At 35.6% G+C, this 24,702-nt stretch overlaps 1 protein-coding gene across 2 annotated transcripts; it reads left to right on the top strand.

Annotated features, from left to right (window-relative positions):
* The first annotated feature begins 787 nt into the window (after positions 1-787).
* Positions 788-23,244, top strand: LOC106874372 (N-acetylglucosamine-1-phosphotransferase subunit gamma). 2 transcript variants are annotated; one of them, XM_014922084.3, is made up of 10 exons: positions 788-924; positions 3,325-3,373; positions 4,110-4,223; positions 5,450-5,533; positions 9,792-9,885; positions 10,684-10,881; positions 13,104-13,256; positions 15,795-15,864; positions 20,139-20,182; positions 22,917-23,244. In XM_014922084.3, exons 1-10 carry the CDS (start codon positions 858-860, stop codon positions 22,980-22,982), a joined length of 939 nt encoding a protein of 312 aa, XP_014777570.1. In that variant the 5' UTR covers positions 788-857; the 3' UTR covers positions 22,983-23,244. The 2 variants fall into 2 exon arrangements, with proteins under 2 accessions (XP_014777570.1, XP_014777571.1); XM_014922085.3 differs by having other exon boundaries at positions 15,795-15,927.
* Positions 23,245-24,702: the final 1,458 nt, after the last annotated feature.

The raw sequence follows: 24,702 nt of genomic DNA, 5'->3' as shown, positions 1-24,702 counted from the left end.
TTTTTTTTTTTTTTTTTACCTCCAAAACTTTGTTTCTAAAATAAGGGTGCGTCTTATACATCGGCGCATCTTATACACCGGTCTTATGTTCTCAAAAACTACTGTATTTGTGACCTGTATCTCAAACTACATGCAGATGATACTTTCGATAATCCACATCTGAGACCACGATTTAAATTTTTCGGTCATGCAGAAAATGCACACAATTGCCTAGGTTTCCCTTTCAGTGTTGGAGTATCTTGTTTCAGTGTTGTTTAATGCTCTAGACCAGCGTTCTCCAACCTTTTGACTTTTGAGGAAACCTTAAAATACAGTTTATACCCAGGGGATCCCTTTTACACGAACACACACATACTTACATACGGGAAACAGATGGTAGGTAAGCGTACGACAAAATTCTTTGCTATATTTGTCCCAGCTCTTTACGTTCTGAGTTCAGAACCAATCGAATACACCTTTGCCTTTTGTCCTTCTGAAATCGAGGAAGCGAAGCCCTAGTCCACAACGGTGGCGATTGAAAGAATTGTTACAGTGGTGAACGACTACTTCTCACTATCTGTTCCGAATCTTTACGTTCTGAGTTCGCCTGCAATTATTCCAAGCAGTATCGACCCTTACATTTCCTTTGGATAACATCGCAGGATGTGGAGAGGAAACACATACTTTATAGCAATTGGTGGTCTTACGTCCTTATTTATCATTTTTTTTTTCTAAGATTTGCCCATGCCTGCATTCCGGAGACAGCTACGTTGTCAGCGATGACCGAATATGCAGAAGAGATTAATTCGTACAACACCGTAAAACCGAGAGAAGAAGAGATGTTTGTTTGACGTTGTCGTGTAACGTAAACAAATACAATGAAAACCTATGGAGCTTTGTTCCTCACTTTATCATGTGTTTTGCTTGTCTACTTAAATTGCTGTGGTATGTCGACATTAATAATGCAACTTATTGTTTATACTATACATTTTCGGCGATCCTTCATGTCACAAACACGTATGAGAAACGTAGACGAACGTCATTAAACTTTCTAAGAGACTAAAATGTTTCAAATATATATATATATATATATATATATATATATATATATATATATATATATATATATATATATAATCATATTTTCTATGCATCAAATCTGTAGTGATATAATGTATGTAACAAAGATAGTATTGTTTGATCCAATACAGCAGCAACTCCACTGGACTGTTCTTTTAATAGGGGGCGAGACTAACTCACAAAAAGACAGTCTGTTACCAGTATATTGAATCAAGCAATACTACCATTGTTAAATATAACTATATTATATAATTACAGGTTTTATTCTTCAAAATAATTTTTAGATATACAAATTGGAATATTTATTATTGTTCATTTCTTCGATACGACATATAATTATTCTGGTTTCCGTTTATGAAGGATTTCTCATCATTCATGTTCGTACTAGTGGAGGCGCAATCGCCCAGTGGTTAGGACAGCGAACTCGCGGTCATAGGATCGCGGTTTCGATTCCCAGAGCGGGCGTTGTGAGTGTTTATTGAGCGAAAACACCTAAAGCTCCACGACGCTCCGGCAGGGGATGGTGGCGAACCCTGCTGTACTCTTCCACCACAACTTTCTCTCACTCTTATTTCCTGTTTCTGTTGTGCCTGTATTTCAAAGGGCCAGCCTTGTCACGCTGAACATCGCCGAGAACTGCGTTAAGGGTACACGTGTCTGTGGAGTGCTCAGCCACTTGCACGTTAATTTCACGAGCAGGCTGTTCCGTTGATCGGATCGAGTGGAACCCTCGACGTCGTAAGCGACGGAGTGCCAACAACAAAAACAACACGTTTGTACTCTTCACTTATTGTTATGAGATCTTAGATCTACTGATCAGAGACCACGTTAATCAGTAAATCTATGATCAATGGCATTCCATTTCGTGTTTGTGTGGTGGGGGACTACGTTTCCCAAGTTACCCCCCCTCCCCTTTTTTTATCAGGTAGGGTATATAGTTTGTACATTTATATAGCTGCTATTAATAAGAATCTCGAACTACCACGTAGAGGCTCTCATCGCGTGCTTACTTCCGTCATATACTAAGTGTAATTGCAACCTTAATTATCATCTACTGCCTGATTTAGATTATATACTCATAAAAATAGTTTTTAATTAGAAAATTGTTTTTTTTTTTATTTCAATTGTAATTTCTACTTGTTTCCTTTTCTGAAAGAAATAATTAGAAGTAAATAACCATTTCAACAAATCTACTGAACCTAACTTTATTTACTTAGTAATTATCGTTTAAAGAACAATGCTAATTAAATGAGAATTGGAATTCTTTATTGAAAAGAACTTCATTTACACCACAACAATAATCACATTGTATCAGAAGGAGATTACATTGCTAATGAGTGGCCACAATCATAATTAGTAATAAAGGAATACAATATATTAAAGAACAACAGGATAAATTATTTTTAGCCCCAAGTCAGCTTGTCATCTGGCAAGGGATTTCCTTCCTTGCCAGAGGAAAAAAGTTTGGAACAGTGGAGTTGCAGTTCCGGGAGGTAGCTACCACCAGGCTGCACTCAGCTACACTTGAGAACAGACGAAGTGGTGCTTCTACCCGTATACCTTGGGAAGCATGCTTCCAGGGTTTGGGTAGAGGAAATATCCCCAGAAGTGAATGTAGCCTGGCTGGTAGCTGCCATACTGCCATTCTTGTGAGACATACACTTATTTCTAGATGTCTTTTGTTCACCTAGATATCAGATTCTGTAACAGTTTCATTGAAGAGAGACTAATGTCTTATCCTTGTAAAGTCATAAAACCAGAGCAAAGCACCACTTTTTAAAAGCTCTATGCAGAGGCACAATCCTCTTTAACATCTGCTAGTTGTTTACCTCTTCTCTCTAGATGCACTTCTACTATATTTATCAATGCTGATAGTATTAATGACACCCAACAAGAAGGGCAACATACCTCTTTCTTATGAAGAAATTCTTATAGGTTCCACATCACAACACATGCAATATACAAGAATTTTGTTTCGATTGCCAAAATTATGTAATACCTTATTCACCAGACCTTTTCACCTTCCCCGAAACTAATCTGTACTGATTATGGAAAACAGTTACAAACCACTTAGATATCCTTCAGTTATATATCTTATATCTCCTCCAGTTAATTTTCCTCAGAAAAATTCTTTGAAATCTCTACTTATATTTGATTCCATGTCTAAGAGCAAGCTATGCATACAAATAATACAAATACAATCAGACAACACTTAAGATGGGATGTATTACCAATAAGTTACTTTTTTTTTTTTATCCCCCGCAGATGGAAAAACCTTTGATGTAAAACTTCTGGAAGAACCTTCAGGTTTATGGTGAGTATAGTATTATGTATAGCAGCTCAAAAGTAGAATAAATTGGTTTGGGCAAACCATTGTATTCCATTTTTTAACTGCTTATACTCATTAACTGCTGCTGTAAACCATTTGTTTCTATGGATTCTACTGTTTACTAGAGTATTTTGTAGTCTACTCTTTATCTCTTTTGGTACCAAACTGGCTTAGACTGCCCTTGATTCTATGATACAAACTTCCTGTGATGATTTGAAGAGTAAGTATAAGTGGACTGGTTAAAAGAAATGGAGACAAAATAAAGACTAAAAAGTTTTGTCCTAGGTCAGCCCTAAGCAAATAGATCTATGATCAAAGGCATTCCAGCCATGACCATCATATTTTTAAAGATAACTAGGATTATATTATCTAATTTTTCCATTTTTATGACACTGGGGTGAGGGTGGGAGATTTTAGGGTTATGTGGCTGCTATTTCTAGCAGGTCATGCAATGATATAGAGCCTCCCACTGCCACCTCATTGATATGTACACCAATAATCAATGTCAGTGGTGAAATAATGGAAAAAGACCAAACAGAGAGGGAGGGAAGGGTTGAAATAGCAACAAGAGTGAATCTGGAGACTGGGGGAGAAGTAACAATGTGATGTGGAAAAGATATTGGGTAAAGAAGAAATTATTATATTTGAGCTATTCATTTAATTGTTTATTTTATTATATTTGAGCTATTCATTTAATTATTTATTGTATTTTCATTTACAGGAGTCATAATGAGGAAGACAAACCTCTGGTTATGCAAATAAATCCTGCCAACTTCAGTGGACCTCCCCATTTTAGGTCCCTCATTGGCAAATGTTTCAATAAATCTGATAATATGTAAGTTCATCATTTTATAGTTTTATTTCCATTTTTTTTTTAATCCTATGCAAGCATAAGTAGGATATTTCTTACTTTTAGAATACAATTCTTTATACACCTTGTTACTTATTCCTTATAATACTAACCCATCATGAATCAAGCAAAATTATCTGGGCTGCAATTAAATGAATGCAAAGGACCACTCTCTCTCTATTGGTCTTGTTGAACTGAAAGATGGGAAAAAAATACTTTGAAGACATAGAATAAAACACTATCTGTAAGTTGCTGTTTTGTTGTTTAATTCCAGTCCACATTGAGCAAATCTATTATCAAAGGCATTCCAGCTTATCATTCTATCATTTCCTGCTTTAAAATATTAAGGAGTGATTTGAGGAAGATTTGAATGCCATTTCTAAAAGCTTGAGTGACCACTTTGAAGCTCCTTTGTTGAGTCGTGCGTCTTTGTGTTACATGAAACTGTAACAGAATACTTATATATGATCAGTAATGTAACACATCAAACTTAAGCTTTGTAAATTCAAAAAAGCTGGAGTTCTTTTTGAGTTATAAGATCTTCACTAAAGACATTCAATTTCATATTATCCAGTGACTTCTCAGCTAACAAAACCAAAGTATATCCTTATCCAGTATACTGTCTATAGTCACAAAGGTACAACATATAAGAAAAGAAGTCTAACAATACAACAGTAAATCAAAACTATAACAGATTTGACCCACCAGATGCTTGCATCAACTCCATGATGATGATGACATACATATATGTGTGTGTATATTATATATATATATGTATATAATGTAAGGATAAAACCTTTATAAGAATTTATCAAGTAGTCAGCATGAAAAAACCTCATAAGGAAAAAAAAACATAATTTTTTTCCATAAATATCATCATCATCATCATCGTTTAACGTCCGCTTTCCATGCTAGCATGGGTTGGACGATTTGACTGAAGACTGGTGAAACCGGATGGCAACACCAGCCTCCATATATATATATATACATGTGTGTGTATTATATCAAAAGGATGTGTTATAATACTATTCTGCAGCCATACCAACAATCCAGCATACCTCCATCATCAGCTGCCCCATGGATGTCATTATGGTTTCGACACCTGGGCAGTACCATTCAATCCAGCAGTATTTTGTATATATATGTATGTATGTGTGTGCATGCATGCATAAATAAGTTTCAATATATATTTTTAATAAATTTTATATCAGGTACCAGTATAAATTCTGCCCATTCTTCAATATAACTCAGCATGAACTTTCTCTGAGATGGAATCCTTACAATGGTATACTCGGGTAAGTTGTTAAAAAAAATCTATACACCTTATCAATGCTCTAGCTCAAATTTCTACTCATTACTTGGCACTAAAAATCAATATTTTGTCAATTCATCATTATCACTAACCTCTTTATAAACTTATATATAAGTTGTTTATGACAAATCATCTCCAATGAGTGCTGTGTAATATTCTGTAAATCAGCTCCAACATCTCCATTTTCATTAAGTGCCTGTCCTCAGGACACTGCAGATACATGCAGCAGGATATGAATCAATAATCCACAAGTCCAGCACATTATATAAACAGCCAATATATCTCATATGAAAACTATGGATTTCTCTTTTGTTTTTGTTAGTCATTAATGATCAGTTTGAAGTGAATCAAGGCAATCAATTATTAAAACTTAACTGTGAAAAAAGAAATAAGGAATATGAAATACTAAAATCCTTATAATATCAAATTTTCTTTAATAAAATGGTATGGAATTAACAAAGGGATTAGAGTGCTGGATCAAATGAATTACAGCCCTTAGTTACATTCTTATATTTTGTTTTGAAGTCAAATACTGCTGTCCACTTTGCATTTCATCCATCTAAAAGTCAATAAAAATGCACCAAAAACATTGCGATAGATTTGGTCAACTTACCCTGAGCTTCTAAAACATAAATAGTCTTTGTTCCTAAGGAAGAACTGTGATTAGATTTTCCATGATAACATCACCCTATATTAAGACTATACTGTGTGTGTGTGTGTGTGGAGAGAGCAAGTGCTGATTTGTTGGCTAAAGAATCATTAGTTTATATCCTGTTCCTGACAGTGCACAGTATTCCCTGATGATGACTTATATCTATCAATAGCCTAATTCAGCTAGATGTAAATAGCTGTACTGTATGGGAAATTTATAGATCACTGTTATATAATCAATATTTCATTATTGTTACATGCTAAACTCAAATCCTATGATGAGCATAGGGAAAACAACAACAATTGCTTGTGATCACTTTGTCAGTGATTGGATATGATCACAGACTAAAATAAATTTTGTATTAGTCACTGAGGGAGCTTGTATATGGTCATTTGACTTGCTAAAAGTAGCAGCCAGATCTTTTTCAACTCACACCATAATGTCTTAAAAAATAAATATGCATTGAATAATGTAGTCTTGGATGTCTTATGCCAAGAAATAAAACAAGGTAGTCAAGGCTGGAATGTCTCGATCTTAATGATGAATGGAAGTAAGCAGCAACAACATTAAATTCTACATATTGAGGCTCATTCTAAAATATGCCAAATTCTGACAGTCATTTTTGATTGCATTGAAATTGAAATAGCATTTTGAAAATTACAGAATAACAAATTAGAAACATAAATCTTAATATTTAAAATATATCTAGATCATTCAATGAATTTTTAACTTAAGTTTGTTTTTAAGTATCATACAAATGATAAATTGTTATAGTTTTTAGAATAACCACCTAATAGGGTGGCTCAATATTAGTACTGTATAAACAAAAGGATATACAATGTTATTTTCATTGCCAGGAACCACTTTATATTCTGTACTATCTTCAATAGAATGGTTTTCATAAATCTAGATATCTGCATACTATTCAGGAATTTTTTTTATGTAGAATGTCGATGGCACATAAAAAGCACCCAGCAGACTCTGTAAAGTGGTTGGTTTTAGGAAGGGCATCTAATCAAAGAAACCATGTCAAAACAGACAATTAGAGCCTAGACAGCTGCCCAGCTCTTGTTCAACTTATGCCAGCTTGGAAAACAGATGTTAAATGATGGTGATGATGATGATGAATGCTTTTAATCATTTAATTTCAAATACAGAAGTACAACCTATTTATTCATGAAGGCTATGGTAAGGTGTTGCACTCACAATCGCATGATCGTGGTTTCAATTCCTAGACCAGGCAACTTTGTGTTCTTGAACAAAACACTTCATTTCATGTTGCTGTAGTCCATTTGCCCTAAAGTGAGTAACCCTGTGGCAGACTGGCATCCCATTCAGGGGGAATGTTGTGATCTCAGCCACTTATATGCCATAAAAACTGGATAACCAGCCCTATGAGTCTAGGACACTTGGCAATGATGTCTAAAAAGAAATCTGTTTAGTCAAATAATGTAGCCTCTGCATAGTTGCTAGACCTGCTATTTCTAGCTATTTCTGTTTTCCTGTCTTAAAAAAGAGGAAAGGATTTATCATATGCTATAGTAGCTGATATATAAAAAGATAGGATGGTCATGCATGGAATGACTTTTGACCATAGGTCTACTCAGTTGACCTGAGGATAAGTTTATGGGGCAATGAGGAAACATCTATGTAGTCATTCATCCTGCTAGAAATCTCTCACAAATCACACTCTATTGCCTTTAGTAGAAAGGAGGAGAGCACAATAGACACTGTAGTCCTTAGATATTCCCAAAAAGAGCTGGTGGTAAGCACTGGCCTGTGGCTAAATGGAAACAATTATTACAAGTTTGAGCCAATGAAGGAGCTGATATAGGTTTGCTCAAATTGTTAGAAATAGCAGCTAAATTTTACAGGTTTCAGCATCTAGTGACTTGTCTGTTTACTTTTCTCATCTTTACCATCATGGATCATCATCATCATTTGACATCCGTTTTCCATACTGGCATGGGTTGGACAGTTTGATAGGAGCTGGCTAGGCAGAAGACTACACCAGGCTTCACTATCTGGTTTGGCAGGGTTTTTACTGTTGGATGCCCTTCCTAACACCAACCGCTTTACAGTATGAACTGGATGCATCAGCACTGGTGGAGTCACCGAGTAACTTGCAAGACAATGATCCTTTGAGAGGGAAGGCATTGGAGGAAGTGGCCTTGTGTCATGTGATGAGAGGTTTGAGTGTAACAGACGGATAGAAACAAGTATCTTGTTGTAAAGGAGATACATGGTTATCCAATCAGAGGGAGAGAGAAGGAGGAGGGAGGGAGAGAGAAGGAGGAGGGAGGAAGGGAGAGAGATCTAGAATGAGGACAGAAACAAGTGTGTTGCTGTAGAGGAGATACATGGTTACCTAGTCAGAGGAAGAGAGCAAGAGAGGGAGAGATAAAAAATGAGAGAAAGGGTGAAAGTAACCCAGGGTTAAACAGCAACTTCAGTGACAGAAGCCTTTTGTGGTGATGTCTGAGCGCATGACTGCAGTCTGTAATTTAACTCCTTAGTCTCAAGGTCAATTCTAAAAATTCAGTAATTCTAATTAGAGTATCTCACCTAGGCACAATGAAACAAATTTTTGATGGTGGGTTATGGATGATGACATTAAACTCAGCATTTGATTGATAGAACTTCACAAATGTTGGATGGATGAAAGGTAAGGTTTGCCTCAGTGGAATTTGAACTCAGAATGTTGAACACTAAGGCATTTTATCTGACATACTTACAATTCAACCAATTCCCCATCCCAGTTCTTGTAATAATTCTAATAATGATTTCTAACAAAGGTATGCAGGTACAAGTGTTGTTGTAGAAAATATATAATCAATTATATCGATCTCTGTAATTGGTAATACTATTTTATTAACCTCCAAAGAATGAAAGGTAAAAGTTGCCTTCAGCTGGATTTGAACTCAGAATGTTTAGAGACAACTAAATATCACAAAGTATTTTATTCACTGCTCAACTCACATAATGATAATATATATTTTGCCAGTATCTTTATTCATTAACCATTCTGATATCAATCTGCTTGTGATCACTCCTGCTTCTCTGATACCAAACCTATTTTAACCTTTTAACATTTAAACTGGACACATCCTGCCCAAATATTCTACTTGTTTTATATTCAATACTGGCTATATCTGGCCTCTCACTCTTACCCTACAATGTCATTCTAAAATAAACAATCACATTATCGAACTCTCTAAGCTACAAGATAATGCAGAATTAATTGAAAACAATGTGAATAAAAATGCATTACATATGACAGAGTAATCTGAATGCTAAAGGGTTTAAAGTATTTATATTTAAAATAAAACCTTCCAACATAGATTATATGTAAAAAAAACCTTTCTATCACTTGTGTTCTAATTAATAGTTTATTAATGAACACTTTGATTATTTTATTATTAAATAAGTCCAAAGTCTTCAAAATTAATTGAAACACATAGTCAGTGTATATCATAAGAAATATGATCGTGAATGAGTTCATTCAAGTGTTATTCTGAGCTGTTCAATTATCTCTTGTTTTGTAGTTTCAGCAAATGAAATTTTAACACCTCTTGTATTGTGTTTTCAGTGTATGGCAGAATTGGGAAATTGCTAACAATACATTTACAGCTATGTTACTAAAGGAAGGCGATGCATGTGGAACTGTCTCACGTACATCACGAGTAAGTCTCATTTTATTAAAATTTGGTAACATTGCTATAAACAAATGAATAGTGATTCTTTTTTTTTTCTCTGTTGGGAAAAAATGGGGTTCTCTCTGAATGAAAAGCAAATTATATGATGCTTATGTGCAAAGTGCAATGTTGCTTGGTAGCAAGCAAGTCATGGACATTGAGTTTGAGAATGTACAAAGGTTGAGAAAGAAAGGAAGCAAGCATGCTCTTTTGGATGTGTAATGTAAACATACATGAATAATGGAACACAGGGAAGCAGAGAGAAAGAGAGAGAGAGAGACCATGGATGTTGGTGGAATCAGTTATAGAGTCCAAAAGTGAAAACTAGACTGGCATAGAGATGTGATGCATATGAAGCATGATAGTTGGGTGAAGAAGAGTCAAATGATCAAAGTGGATGGAGTCTACAGAAGAGGAAGCTAAACTTGGGATATTGAATCTCACAAAGGATCACAACATATGGTGAGATAGTGATAGAGCAGATCCAGTGATATTCAGTTCAGTTCCACTAAGTTTCCTTTTTTCTGTTTCTTTTTTTCTTTTTCTTTTTTATTATAATGTACTGAACTATACACTTAATTCTAACTACCTCAGCAATAGGTATCACATCTTAAAATTTAAGAAAGAGGTCTTAAAGTCCCTTAAAAATTGAAAAGACAACAATCAGCAATTTGTTTTTGTTTTTTGTTTGTTTGTTTTTTTTGTTTTTTTTGTGGCAGAGAAAGTGATGCAAAAACTGTAATGATTATCCAACCTAAATTAACAGGAATTCTTACTCACATCCAGGTTGTCTTTGAATGTGCTCCAGAACACCGGCTAAAAAATGTTTCAGAACCTCGAACATGTGAATACCTATTTACATTCCAAACTCCTTTTGTATGTCATCCTAATGCAATGTTGGTCTACCCAACAATGGAGGACCATTTGAGAGATGCTTGGGATGAGCTCGAAGGACAATATGTTCGTGAAGAAATTACTAAAAAGGTGAGTACAGCATCATTTTACTTACGTTTTACAATTCATATAATAATAAATTTGCTTAGGTTTTTCTTTGAAGAGGAGGAGTTATTGTTGTTGTTGCTGCTGCAATGGTAGTGGAGGTGGTGGTGCCACTGTCATTGCCACCAAACTTGATCCGACTGTACAACATTATGTCTTCTGACATAGATTCAGGTCAACCAAAGCCTTGTGAATGAAATTTGAGGAACAGAAACTGTTTGAAAGCCTATCAGAAGCACTGTTCATGTTTTGGGGTGGTAGACTTAATCCATCAACTGGTTTAACACCCCCATAGAGTCCTTGAATATCTTTAGTCAAGTCTACTTTATTGCCAATATTCAGACCAGGTCTCGGGCCTGAGTTCAACTACCTTCTTTCCTCCTATCAGCCTCAAAGGTTCTGAGAAAAGGTCATGGGTGCTGACCCATTTGACTTCTGACTAAGTTGTCTAGAAAAAAAAATTGTAAAATCTAAACAGGTATTATATGTGTGTATGCATACATGGATAACCACCAAGCTGGCTTGTAATGTTTTTTATGGTAGTAATATTTCTGTTTTTTTTTTTGTTTTGTTTTTTTATGGTAGTAATATTTCTGTTAAATGGAAGCGCAATGGCCCAGTGGTTAGAGCAGCGAACTCGCAGTCATAGGATCGCGGTTTCGATTCCCAGACCGGGCGTTGTGAGTGTTTATTGAGTGAAAACACCTAAAGCTCCACGAGGCTCCGGCAGGGGATGGTGGCAAACCCTGCTGTACTCTTTCACCACAACTTTCTCTCACTCTTACTTCCTGTTTCTGTTGTGCCTGTAATTCAAAGGGTCAGCCTTGTCACACTATGTCACGCTGAATATCCTCGAGAACTATGTTAAGGGTACACGTGTCTGTGGAGTGCTCAGTCACATACACATTAATTTCACGAGCAGGCTGTTCCGTTGATCGGATCAACTGGAACCCTCGACATCGTAAGCAACAGAGTGCTAACACATTTCTGTTAAGGTCGCCAAGGTTGACTTTGCCATTCATCATTTCAGGGTCGATAAATTAAGTACCAGTTGTGTACTGGGGTCGATCTAATCAACTGGCCCCTTCCCCCCAAATTTCAGGCCTTGTGCCTAGAGTAGCAAAGAATATTTCTGTTAAGCTCACCAAGGTTAACTTTGCCATTCATCCTTTCCAGGTCGATAAATATAAATATCAGTCGAACACTGGAGCCAATGTAATCAACTTAGTCCCACCTTCGAAATTACTGGCCTTGTGCCAAAATGTGAAACCAGTATTTCTGCTAAGTTAGTGTCAGAGCTGATCAAAAGTCAAAAGTATTCCAATCAGGACCATCCTGTACTTATTTTCAGGCATGTTGTATTTTAGACTACATTAAGTGTATTTTTTTTTAAAGATAGCAGGTTATTGATTGAAGAAGATTTAGTTGCTATTTTTAGCAGGTTCAGTAACCATGTAGAAGCTCCTTCATTGGCTTCTTAATATTTTTGAATATCAGACAGAATCATTAGCATGCCAGGCAAAATGCTTAGTGACATTTCATGTCTTTGTGTTCTGAGTTCAAATTCCACTGAGGTTATCTTTGTCTTTCATGCTTTAAGGGGTTGATAAAATAAGTACCAGTTGTACACTGGGGTCAATGAAATTGACTTATCCCTCTTCCCTCAAATTGTTGGCCTTGTGCCAAAATTTGAAACCAATATTTTTGAATAATAGGAAGATGGATTGACAGAATTGTTAGAGCATTGTAGAAATGCCTTTAATGCTATTCCTCCAAGGTCGACTTTCATCCTTCCATGGGTCACTAAATTAAGTACTTGTCAAGTATTAAGGTTCTTAAAATAAGTATCACTTTCCTCCTCATCCTTTTCCATTCTGAGTTCAAATTCTTCCAAGGTTGGCTTTCATCCTTTCACAGATCATAAAGTAAGTACCAGTAAAGTACTGCTTGCTTGCTTCATTCTCTTGCTAGATGGGGCTGGGGTCATCTCAGGTTAGTGGTCCCAGATAACAGCATCATGCACAGAGCTGACCAGGTCCACCAGTGCTCTCCATTGTTGGCTGTTCTATGCCAGCCCCCTCTACATCCTCCAAGGTGAAGTCAAGAGTAAAGTACTGGGGTTAATATATTAATATAATTAACACTTTTCTCCTCAAATCGAAAAAAAAAACATTTTAAACATTGTGCTTGTATTTGAAATTTTCCAGGGGTACAACAAAGAACTGACCAAAATATTTCAGAGAGCTGGTTTTATTCAGACTAATACAAAACCATTGAGTAAAAAATCAAATGATATGCTATCAAGTAACAATAGCAATACTGGAAATAATCAATTCACTTCGCTTGAGCAATGTACTGCGGTAAGTTACTTTATTTTACTGTGTTTAACCCAGGCCTGGCCACCTCGAATTACATTGCAGGCCACTTGTATACTTTATGCATTAATAGTCAAATAATCAAATTACAGAATCAAGAATTTTTCATATTTTTCGTTTGTTTAAAATTATAAAATTGTAGGCTATTGCTTTATTGCCACTTATAAATTTTAAATTTATTTTGAAACAAATGTTTTACACAAACTATTTTATTTTGAAATTATACACAATACTTCAAAAAAGTATCGAGTGGGCTGCATGATAAAAGTCTGCGGGCCACATGTGACCCATGGGCCTCAGGTTGGCCAGCCCTGGTTTAACCCCAGGTTAACCCCGATCCTACAGACTTGTAACCAAACAGAATAGTATCCTGCAGACTTATGGCAAATAAAATAAGATCCTGCTGAACTATTCCATCTATGCCCATCCAGTTCTGGTCTAGGGAATACTTCAATTTATTTACGGGTAGTTTCAATTTAAGGGGGGGGGGCAAGATGTTCTAAAATTTAAGGAAAGAAGTTATCAAAAAAAAAAATATATAAGGAAACTTACTAACATGACTATCAAAGGGCATTACCTATGCTAACAAAGTAAACTCAAGTAAAATGTATCCAAAACAATATTGTAGGGTGATTAAGAAAGTTTACTCACTGAAATATTACCAAGAATCCCACTTATTGTCCACAATGGGGCAAGTCTAAGTCCAGCAGTCTCTACAATTTGAACTGAGGTCACAAATTAAAACCATTACAATGGACATGTCCATAAAAATAAACAAGTAAAGATAAAGGGTTCGGTGGGGAATACAATGATATAAGTGGTGCGGGGCTGCTATGTCCTTCAGCAGCTTAATGTTATAACGTTTATTTTTATGGACATATCCATTGTAATGATTATAACTTGTGACCCCGGTTCAAATTGAACTGACCAATTGTAGAGACCACTGGATTTAGACTTACTCCATTGTGAACAATAGGTGGGATTCTTGATAATATTTCTGAGTAAACTTTCTTAAGCACCCTACGGTAATGTTTTGGATACATTTAGTAAATGAATTTACTTCATTAGCATAGGTACTGCCCTTTGATAATCATGTAAGTTTCCTTATATATTTTTTTTGATAAATTCTATCCTTAAATTTTAAAACATCTTGCCCCCCCCCCTTCCCACTTTAATTGAAACTACCCGTAAATAAATTGAAGTATTCCCTAGACCATTATTAGCTCACTTTTTTACCTACAGACCTTGTAGCCCCAAGAATGGTAGATTATATGCTTTTAATATACTGGGCTTCTAGACTTCTTTTCTCGGCCATGTTTTCTTTCCTATTCCTTCTTCCCTTCGTTTATATTGGATGCTCTTGTTTTTTTACTCTAATGAACCTCTGTGCCTTAATTCGAATGTCCTGTGAAGATGAAGAACTTTATTTTTGCAATTATTTATAGACAGCGCTTGGCAACAGATCCAGAAAAGGCTGTGAGATTTGTTACATCACCTATTTATTATGCCATGCTTTGTATATTAGAAAATAAGCTATAAATATGGTCCAGTTGATGTGTTTGTTAATCTGAGGTTTTCTCCATTTTCTGATTATTTGTATTCTATATATATATATATATATATATATATATACATACACACAACTGACTTCTTTCAGTTTCCATCTATCAAATACACTCAATCTGAGGCTATAGTAGAAGACACTTGCCCAAGGTGCCATGAAGTGGGACTGAACCTGGAACCATGTGGTTGGGAAGCAAGTTTCTTACCACACAGCCATGCCTGTGCTATAAGTAGAATTTTCCTAATTTTACTTTCCAGTGCAGTGGAGATGTTAAACAACTGTTGATTTGTCAATATATGAGAATACTGGTTGCTAATAAAGAGGAAAGTGCTGATATTAGAAAAGAAACAAGGAATATATTAGAATATTAGATTGGTTGGTACAGTTTGACTGCAGAATATTTTGATACCAAGCAAGTCAATTCAGAGTTTAGAAGTATTTGCTCTGGCTCTTTACATTCTCAGTTCAATTCCTGCTGAGGTCAACTTCTATCCCTTCAAAGTTGATAAAATAAAGTATCACTTATGCTCTGAGTTCAATATAATTGGCTATTCCTATCCCTCAGTTTCAGGCCTTTTGCCTTTATCAGAAATAATTGTTGTTCTCAGACAACAGCAATAATTATTGTTGTTGTTGCAGTAGTCCTCCTCCTGCTACAACAGAAAAACAGTGATATACTTTATCATACATATTGGTTTCAAATTTTGGCACAAGGCCAGCAATTTCGGGGGAGGGGGCAAGTTGATTACATTGACCCCAGTTCTCAACTGGCCCACGTTTTTATTGACCCTAAAAGGATGAAAGGCAAAGTCGATCTTGGCAGAATTTGAACTCAGAACATAAAGATTGCAGAAATGTCACTAAGTATTTTGTCTGGCGTGCTAATGATTCTGCCAGCTAGCCGCCCTCTATTAGAATTACATATTCAACTGGAAACTTTTGAATTTATTTATTTGCAGGCATTTAATATACTTCAAGCAGAAATTGAGGGTTTACGCACTCTACTAATGCTGAAGGAAGTGAAGAGTAGTAAGTCTTATTTCAATATTAGTGAGCACCACAGAGGAGGAAAGATACCAATGAACTGACACTGTGAGACAGTTTAGTTTCCTCAATAAACTTATTTTATTTTATTAACACCACTAGTTTCCTTTTATATAACATAATACACATATCATCTCATTCTGGTTTGTCTGTACGATCTTTTTCCAATCTAAAAGTATAAATTCTTATTAATTTACTTCACCAACAGAACACACACGCATACACACACACACACATGAACACATACACGCACATACATATACTTCCACACAACCCCCCCCCCGTCTACACACGCGCACACACACATACACATGCACACACACACACATGTACAAACGAGCTCACATACACACACACGCAAATGAACCCACACATAACTCCTACACACACAACACACGCCCAAGTATACATACATGGACACACACGCAAATGAACCCAAACATAACTCACATACACACACAACAAACACTAACATACACACACCTAAGTATACATACATGGACTTACATACGCACATACACGCACACACACACACACAAAATAACCCACATGCGATCCACAGAGCAAATTGCACGCATATACACACACACGTACACACACATATATACACATACACACACGCACACACAGATACAGGCACACACTGCAAGAAAAACACACTCACACAACATACACATACACGCACACACACATACTTAAAAACTGCTTGCTCAATTTCTACTGACCATCTTCTACAACCACTCCCAAATAATTCCTGCTACTAATTCCTTCTACAATGTTAAGCGACACACACACACACACACACGGACCTGCGTGCACGCACACATACCTACGTCCTTCTCTTACACTCTTCTGTCTTAGAAAGAACTTTTTCTCCACCCTTTCCCTTCTGGTCATTCCACAATGTAACCTTGTGTATATCGTTTGGTTTCACAGTTCACACTGATTTTCAAAAAAGTTGAAATTGAAAGACGTGGTTATGTCTTGCTTCTAACTAGTGTTTGAAGTTTGTCCTATTTTTATAGGGAGTTCATGGCTTAAATTAATATATGTTTTGAATAGAACTTGATTGGCAGAGGATAGTCACATGATTGGTTTTAGAAATTTTTGTAGGTTCCCTGCTTCATTTTAGGTGCAAAATATACTGTCACTTGACACTAATGCATGGACGTAGCAGGAAACATACAAAAGGTTCTAAACTTAATCACATGTTCATTCTCTACAAACAGTTGACAGAAAACATTCAGAACATTGATTGTTTGGTACTGTCACCAGACATGTTCAGCCTTAGCTTATGACGCCAAACATTGTCACTTGATACTAACACACGGACATAGCAGGGAATCTACAAAGATTTCTAAGACCAGTCATGTGACTATCCTCTACTAATCAAGTCCTATCCAAAACATATACTAATTTAAGCCATGAACTCCCTATAAAAATAGGACAAGCTTCAAACGCTAGTCAGCAGCAAGACATAAGCCACATCTTTAAATTTCAATCAGATGTTTTAGAGACAAAATAGGGGTTAAATAAATTCATAATGTCTTCTAGGTATTTAGGCCTCCATTGGTCAGCTCAGATCATGTAGTTGTTTAGTCTATCAAAAATATTAGTTATATTCTTTCATGTTTATCTTTAAACTCATGTGTTGCAAACAAGATGGATGTGTCCTATGCCCATGAAACTTAAAGTAATATGGAGCTAAGTCAAACTGTTATTAAATACATCTAACTCCAACCAAATGTGTTAAGAGTACCTTTCTTTCATTCGTTCACTCACTTGTGTTTGTGCATGTGCATGTATACATATATGCATGTGTGTGTGTTTTTTATGTATAATTATACATAAAAACATTTTAATATTAATTAAGTTAGCACATATAAATTTAAATAAAGTATCACATTAATTTTACAAAGAAAAGATTAAGAGCAACTTCACAGTATGTAAACATTTTGGCTTTTTCAACCTCCTGTTACTCTACTTCTTTCTCCTCACAAACACTGTATTTCATCTTACCCTATCAAATAATCTATAGTGATGTTTTTTTTTAAACACCACAAAAATACATTATTAAACCACACTTACATTGGAACCACTAAACCTTACCAACAAGATGAACCAAAAATATGATCTAAGGCATTTCAGCAATGATAACTACTCCACCTTTTCTCATTTCAGGCATAAAGTATCTACAATTATACAATCCAATGTGCTCTTCTTGTTTGTTTTTAACATGGTCAGGTGTGATTTTGAGAAACTTAGCTGCTATTTCTAGTAGGCTGAATGATTACATAGGAGCTGTCTCTATCCTGTGATACACCAGCATCCTATTCTGAGGAAGATTTATTATTTATCTGTTTATTACGAAATTGAGACTAAGCACTGTTCTTTTCGAAGTTCATTGATTTTAGGAAGATATATTTTATATTGTAGTCAAGTTTCACTAGTCAGACTTTTACCTACATAGAGCTTTACTATGTATACAAATACAGTGTTTGGGTATTTGTAAATAAGCCCCAAATGCATTGCACAATATATCATGTAGTAGGTTAAATACACTGCCTTATTTAATAATCAATTCTCAGATGCTTTTTCAGGAGCTCATCCTGACTAGACTTGCAGTTCCTACCTCACATGTTATTATTGTTGTTCAACCCTAAGTTTAGTTCTGATCAGGTAGTCCTATGATCAAAAACATTTTTGTATATCAAGGACTACATTGTCCATTGTGTCCTTATTTTTATTTATGTCTTTCTTTAGGACAGTAGGGAGGTTTGTGATTTGAGAGAGATTTAGCTGCTATTTCTAGCAGTTCGAATTATCATGGGAAAGCTCTCTTTTGGATCATACACACACACACACGTTTTTTCTTGCAGATTTTCAGGCTGGCTATCACTAACAGAATCTCACTACCTGGGAAGATCTGCAAAGATCATTGTGTCTGCCCGTCTTCCCCTGCCTAATTTGTAACAATTTAAAAAAAAAGACTGAGTCACCAGTGAGTTCTTCATCTGCATGTAGTGTTTCAAGGTTTGAGAAGAGGACTGTTTTACAATGATTGTGCTGCTTAAATTAGAAAAGTGATGCTCTTTATCGTGTATATTTACGGACATTGAGAGTTAAGTGTCTGATATTTAAATAAGGGTTAAGCTGATTCTCAGAACAATAAAAGCTGAGTCATGGTGAGTTCAGTCAGTTGGCTGACACTACATAACTTTTAGTTGTTTCCCAATGATATCTTTTTACTGCTAGATGAACTGGACCATTAGAGAGACTTCAAGGTCTTTACATTGACACAGTGTTTTGCCTGTGATGGCAAAAACTAAATACTTCATGAATTTGAATTTAATAGATATCCCTTCTATTAAGGGATATCTATTAAATCCCTTAATAGAAGGGATTTAATAGATATATAAACCATTAAAAAAATAAACCATTAAACAAATTCACGCCAAACTGTTTTATTAAATATTGTTATACTTGGGAAGGGTTTTTTTTTGGTTAATTAAATGGCGGTGCATCAGCTTGGCCGCAGCTCTGAGCTGAAACTACAGCAAAAAAAATTAAACACGTGCTATTTATTTGATCTTCAGTTTTCATTTGTAGGATAAAATGGAGAGGCACAGGACAGAAAGTTACTGATGAGGTCACAGAATGTATGATGAAAGAACTTTGAGAGAGACATAAACTAAAAATAATATGGATAAAAACTAAAGTTAAGATCAAATAAATATGATAGGATAGGAGCACTCTGTTGGTTACGACAACGAGGGTCCCAGCTGATGCGATCAACAGAACAGCTTACTCGTGAAATTAATGTGCAAGTGGCTGAGCACTCCACAGACACATGTACCCTTAATGTAGTTCTCAAGGAGATTCAGCATGACACAGAGTGTGACAAGGCTGGCCCTTTGAAATACAGGTACTACTCATTTTTGCCAGCTGAGTGGACTGGAGCAAGCAATGTGAAATAAAGTGTCTTGCTCCAGGACACAACACGTTGCCAGGAATTGAACTCATGACCTTATGATCATGAGTAGAATGTGCTAACCACTAAGCCACGCACCTTCACTGATCAAATAAATAGTGCATGTTTAATTGGCTAAAAAAAAAAAGATCATCCCCAAGTATAACAATATCTGTTTCAACACACATTTTCACATCAAAATTCTTGCAAAACAAATGCATGTTTTATTAAATGTTCTGCATTTATAAGGTACTAAAATTTCTTTTTTTTTTTTTTTTCCAAAATTCAGATGACAACATGGCAAACACTTATCATTCTCCAAAAGCAAATGAGGTAAGTAAAATTTCTGTAATTAAACAAATGCTCTATCACATCATTGGAGTATTGATCATGAATTTGCTGATCTTGCTGTAAGTTTAGCCTCTGTTTAACAATTGTTCCATCTTTGATACTAAACTAACAGCAAGAAACAATCAAAATTATCAAATCATATATTAAGGTTAACATGATGATTCTTTCTACTATAGGCACAAGGCCTGAAATTTGTGAATCGGTGGCTAGTCAATAATACTAACCTTGAAAGAATGAAAGGCAAAGTTGACCTCAATGGCATTTGAACTCAGAATGTAAAGCTGGAAAAAATGCCACTAAGCATTTTGTTCCCCTGCCAGCTCACTGCCTTCAAAATTAATATAATAAACATAGTTTAATTTAATTTTTCCAGTACCTAAAAATATATGGAATTTTCTGTCATGTGTAGCTAATGTCACTATAGTAGCTCTGTTCTCTTTCATTCTCCTGTTGTTATATTTTTTAACTATATAGTGTATAAGATGGTAATCCTTTTCTTATTCCATAATTGCATAGGTAATTATTTTTTTTTTTTTCATTTTGTTGGAGCTTGTAATTTTTACAACTGGATGACTTCCCTATTACCAACCACTCTGCTGTGAAGTAAAAGAGTTGTATAAGCTAAGAAGATGGCAAAAAGCAGAGTGTAGTCCTGTCTCCACATGTACAATCACCCCAAATCATAACTACAGTATCTTAAAAACACTGTCAGTCCAATTCAGTCTAGACTAGACAAACATAAAGAACACATCTCTACACATCACTCAAAAATAGCAGCAGCATCAATAGCTTTATTGGTCACCAATGTCGAGGTGCACAGCATAATTATAATTGCAGAGAAACAATATATGTTATGCTTTGACTTACAATATATCCACACTATCACACTGCCCCACTATTTTTTTCTTTTGTTGGAGTATGTGATATGTTCCTCAACTAGATAGATGCATGGTAAATTTGAAACTACAGATCTGTGAATTGCACCTGATCATTTGACTAGCTACTTGATATGGGCTTACTCATTCAGAACTGGCCTACGTCTCACAACAACTATTTAAAATCACACCTAGTGTGCCTCTCAAGTCCAAATTAACTGTTATTTGTATTTTTATTCAATGGCAGTATATCAAATTGATTACCACTTTCCTTCATTAACCAGCACTCCTAATTATCTATATTTCAAAATATTTTGTTTCTCATGCTGATTTCCTATGAATGCTTTTCACTTAGCACAATGCTATTATTTGTATTAACAGTGGTATAGACAAAAGAATAGATACATTATTGATACTTACTTTATAAACTCCATAGAAAAATCACTTGTCTACAAGAGCACCATGTTTGACTTACTATGGGAAACATGGTAGCTCATAGTGGTTAGCAACTATATAGATAAACCAGTATTCTGAGGCCTCATCCAGGAGTAGATCAAAAATGATCAGAAGAAATGGATAAGTACAAAAAGATAAAATCAACAGTGGTAGGTTTTGAAATTGGGACTGAGAAAAACAAAGCAAAACATATTTAAACTTTCTTTTTCATTGAATATTTATTAATTCAGGCAAGTAATCACAAAAAATTTTATGGGAAGGGAATAAGACTGTGATGTTGATGCTTTTATCAAAGGCATTAAGAAGCTTAAATAAAAGGAACTAGCTTTATCAGGAAATTGAGATTGTCTTGCAGATGTAGCTTATTCACTCAAAGGCAGTTATTTTTCCTATTAAACATTAAATGAATTTTAGAATTTACTTTCAATTTAGAGATTGTTGGTAATGAAATTTGTAAAAGAACCATAAATTAACCCTTTAGCATTTAAACTGGCCATCTCTGGCACAAATATTTTGTTTTATGTTCAAACTGGCCAGACCAGGCCTCTTACACCTACCCTGCAACATCATACAAAAATAAAAAATTGCATTATTGAAATCTCAAAGCTATGAGATAATGCATGATTAATTCAAAACGGTAACTTAAACACTAAAGGATTAAATATCTTTCAATAATTGCCTATCATTCTGGACTACGAGCTGGCAGAATCGTTAGGTACACACTGGGCAAAATGCTTAGTGGCATTTCATCTGTCTTTACATCCTGAGTTCAAATGCCACCTGGGTTGACTTAGCCCCTTCCCTGAAACTGCTGACCTTGTGCCAACATTTGAAACCAATAATTATTTGTCATTTTATATTCTGAGTTCATATTTCATCTTACAGGAGTGGGGAGAAGCAATAAAATAAGTATCAGTTATATATTACAGTCAATCCAATCAACTATATCCACCCCACTTTAACCTATATCCAGCCTAAAATATTCTACCTGTTTTACATACAAACTGACTTAATCCAGCCTCTCACACTTACCTTGCAAAGTCATTCTAAAGATAAACAATCACCTCACTAAAATCTCAAAGCTACAAGATGATGTATGATTAATTCAAAACAATGTGAATCAATAAATATTACATTTGACAGTAAAGTGAATGCTAAAGTTAGTGGTCTCTTGTTAATATAAGAAATTATTAACCTTTTCATAACTATATTATAATAAAATATATTGCTTGTGGGATTTTATGAAAGTAAGGATTTAGTAAAATAATTAACTACTTCACTATTAAGCTCGTGTTTGGAACAATGCTTGTTGGCTTCACAGTGGTCAACTATTGTAATTGTTTCTTCAGATCTAATAATACTCTATTCTGTTGTTTTAATTACAGCTCAGTGCCTGGACACGTTACAAGTTTCCATTCTTTAAACAGAAGAGACCGAAACAATACTTTTGATTGTTAAATTATTTTCTTTCATTCTGAAGTACATGATACCTGCTAAACAACGTTACTCATTTCTGCTGACTAACTGAGAAAAAAAAAATACAAAAGACTTCATATTTTCATCAGAATAATTTGAAAGAAATTTCCATGTCACCAACCCCAATCTTTGGGATTCACAAATGAATGGCATCATATTTATTGAATAACTACATCATCATCATCGTTTGTGTATATTGAATGTATAAACTTCAAAAAATAAATTTAAAGAAATAAACTAACAATGTTCATTTATTTAAAGTTAGAGAATCTTTGGCTTTAAATGTATTGATACATACGTATACACTAGTCAGTACTCACTGAAAATATGCAAGTGACAAAAAGTTTGAGTGGGGTGGGATATATATATATACGCATATATATATATATACATACATACATACATATACATACTTATACATATATATACATACATATATATACATACTTATACATATATGTACATACATATATACAAATATATACGTATATATATATACAATATACACATATACAATATATACATATATATACATACAAACATACATATATACATATAGAGAGAGAAAGAGAATTCACAAAAAAAAACAAAAGATGAAGACAGGTGGTGTAGACAACAAACAGATGTATTAGTTTAACGCTCGGGAAGTGCAAAAGTCTTTAACATTTCAAGCCTACGCTCTTCCACAGAAAGAAACAAGGAGAGAAAAAAAGAATGTGTAGTGGCTAGCGATCTATCATGGCGAATGCCGGACAGAAGGGTCACACAGGAGAGCTAGGAAGAAGGGGAGATAATAAGGTAGTGGTGATCCCAAAACGAAGGTGCACGTACATGTGTATAAGAGAGTTCGTATATGCGTGTGGAAGAGGGCTGGTGATCTTGGCATGTGTGTAGGTGTGAAAATGTGGGGCTGGGAATTGGTCAGTGCTAGTGTGTGCATGGTGGTGTGTTGTGATATGATGTGTGATGGTGTTGTGAGTGGGGAAAGCAAGGGTGGGGTGTGTGTTAGGCTGAGGGTGGAGTAGAGGTGGGGTACAGCACCCTGAGAGACATGTTGGCCATAAGAAACATCGAATGTGGCATGCAAGAGAGACATTTGTACTGGTATGGTCATGTACTATGGATGGATGAGGAGAGCTGTGTGAAGTGCCACTCCCAAACAGTTGAAGGTATCTCGGGTAGAGTTAGACTCAGGAAGACATGAGATGAGGTGGTGAAGCATGACCCTCAAACGTTGGGCCTCACAGAGGCAATGACAAAAGACCAAGACCTCAGGGGATATGCTGTGACTGAGAAGACCTGGCAAATAAAGTGAGTTCACAGCTGTAACCTCCACCAGTGTCACATAACCAGCCCCAGCCCACTCAAAAGTACCTTGGATCGTAGAGCAACATGCTGTGCTTGAGGAGACCTATTGAGTCAAGTACATCAAAATCAAATGGAAATTGTAGTTGTGATCCCTGTGCTGATGGCACGTAAAAAGCACCGATGTCAGCGCCGTCTTGACTAGCTTCTGTGCTGGTGGCATGTAAAAAGGACCAACCGATTGTGATCGATGCCAGCCTCCTCTGGCCCCTGTGCCAGTAGCATGTAAAAAGCACCCACTACACTCTCGGAGTGGTTGGCGTAAGGAAGGGCATCCAGCTGTAGAAACACTGCCAGATCAAACTGGAGCCTGGTGCAGCCTCCTGGCTT

This window comes from Octopus bimaculoides, chromosome 1 (assembly GCF_046866305.1).
Source record: "Octopus bimaculoides isolate indiv1 chromosome 1, ASM4686630v1, whole genome shotgun sequence".
NCBI lineage: Eukaryota > Metazoa > Mollusca > Cephalopoda > Octopoda > Octopodidae > Octopus > Octopus bimaculoides.
Note: the sequence above shows the minus strand (reverse complement) of the source record. Positions and strands in the feature narration are given on the sequence as shown.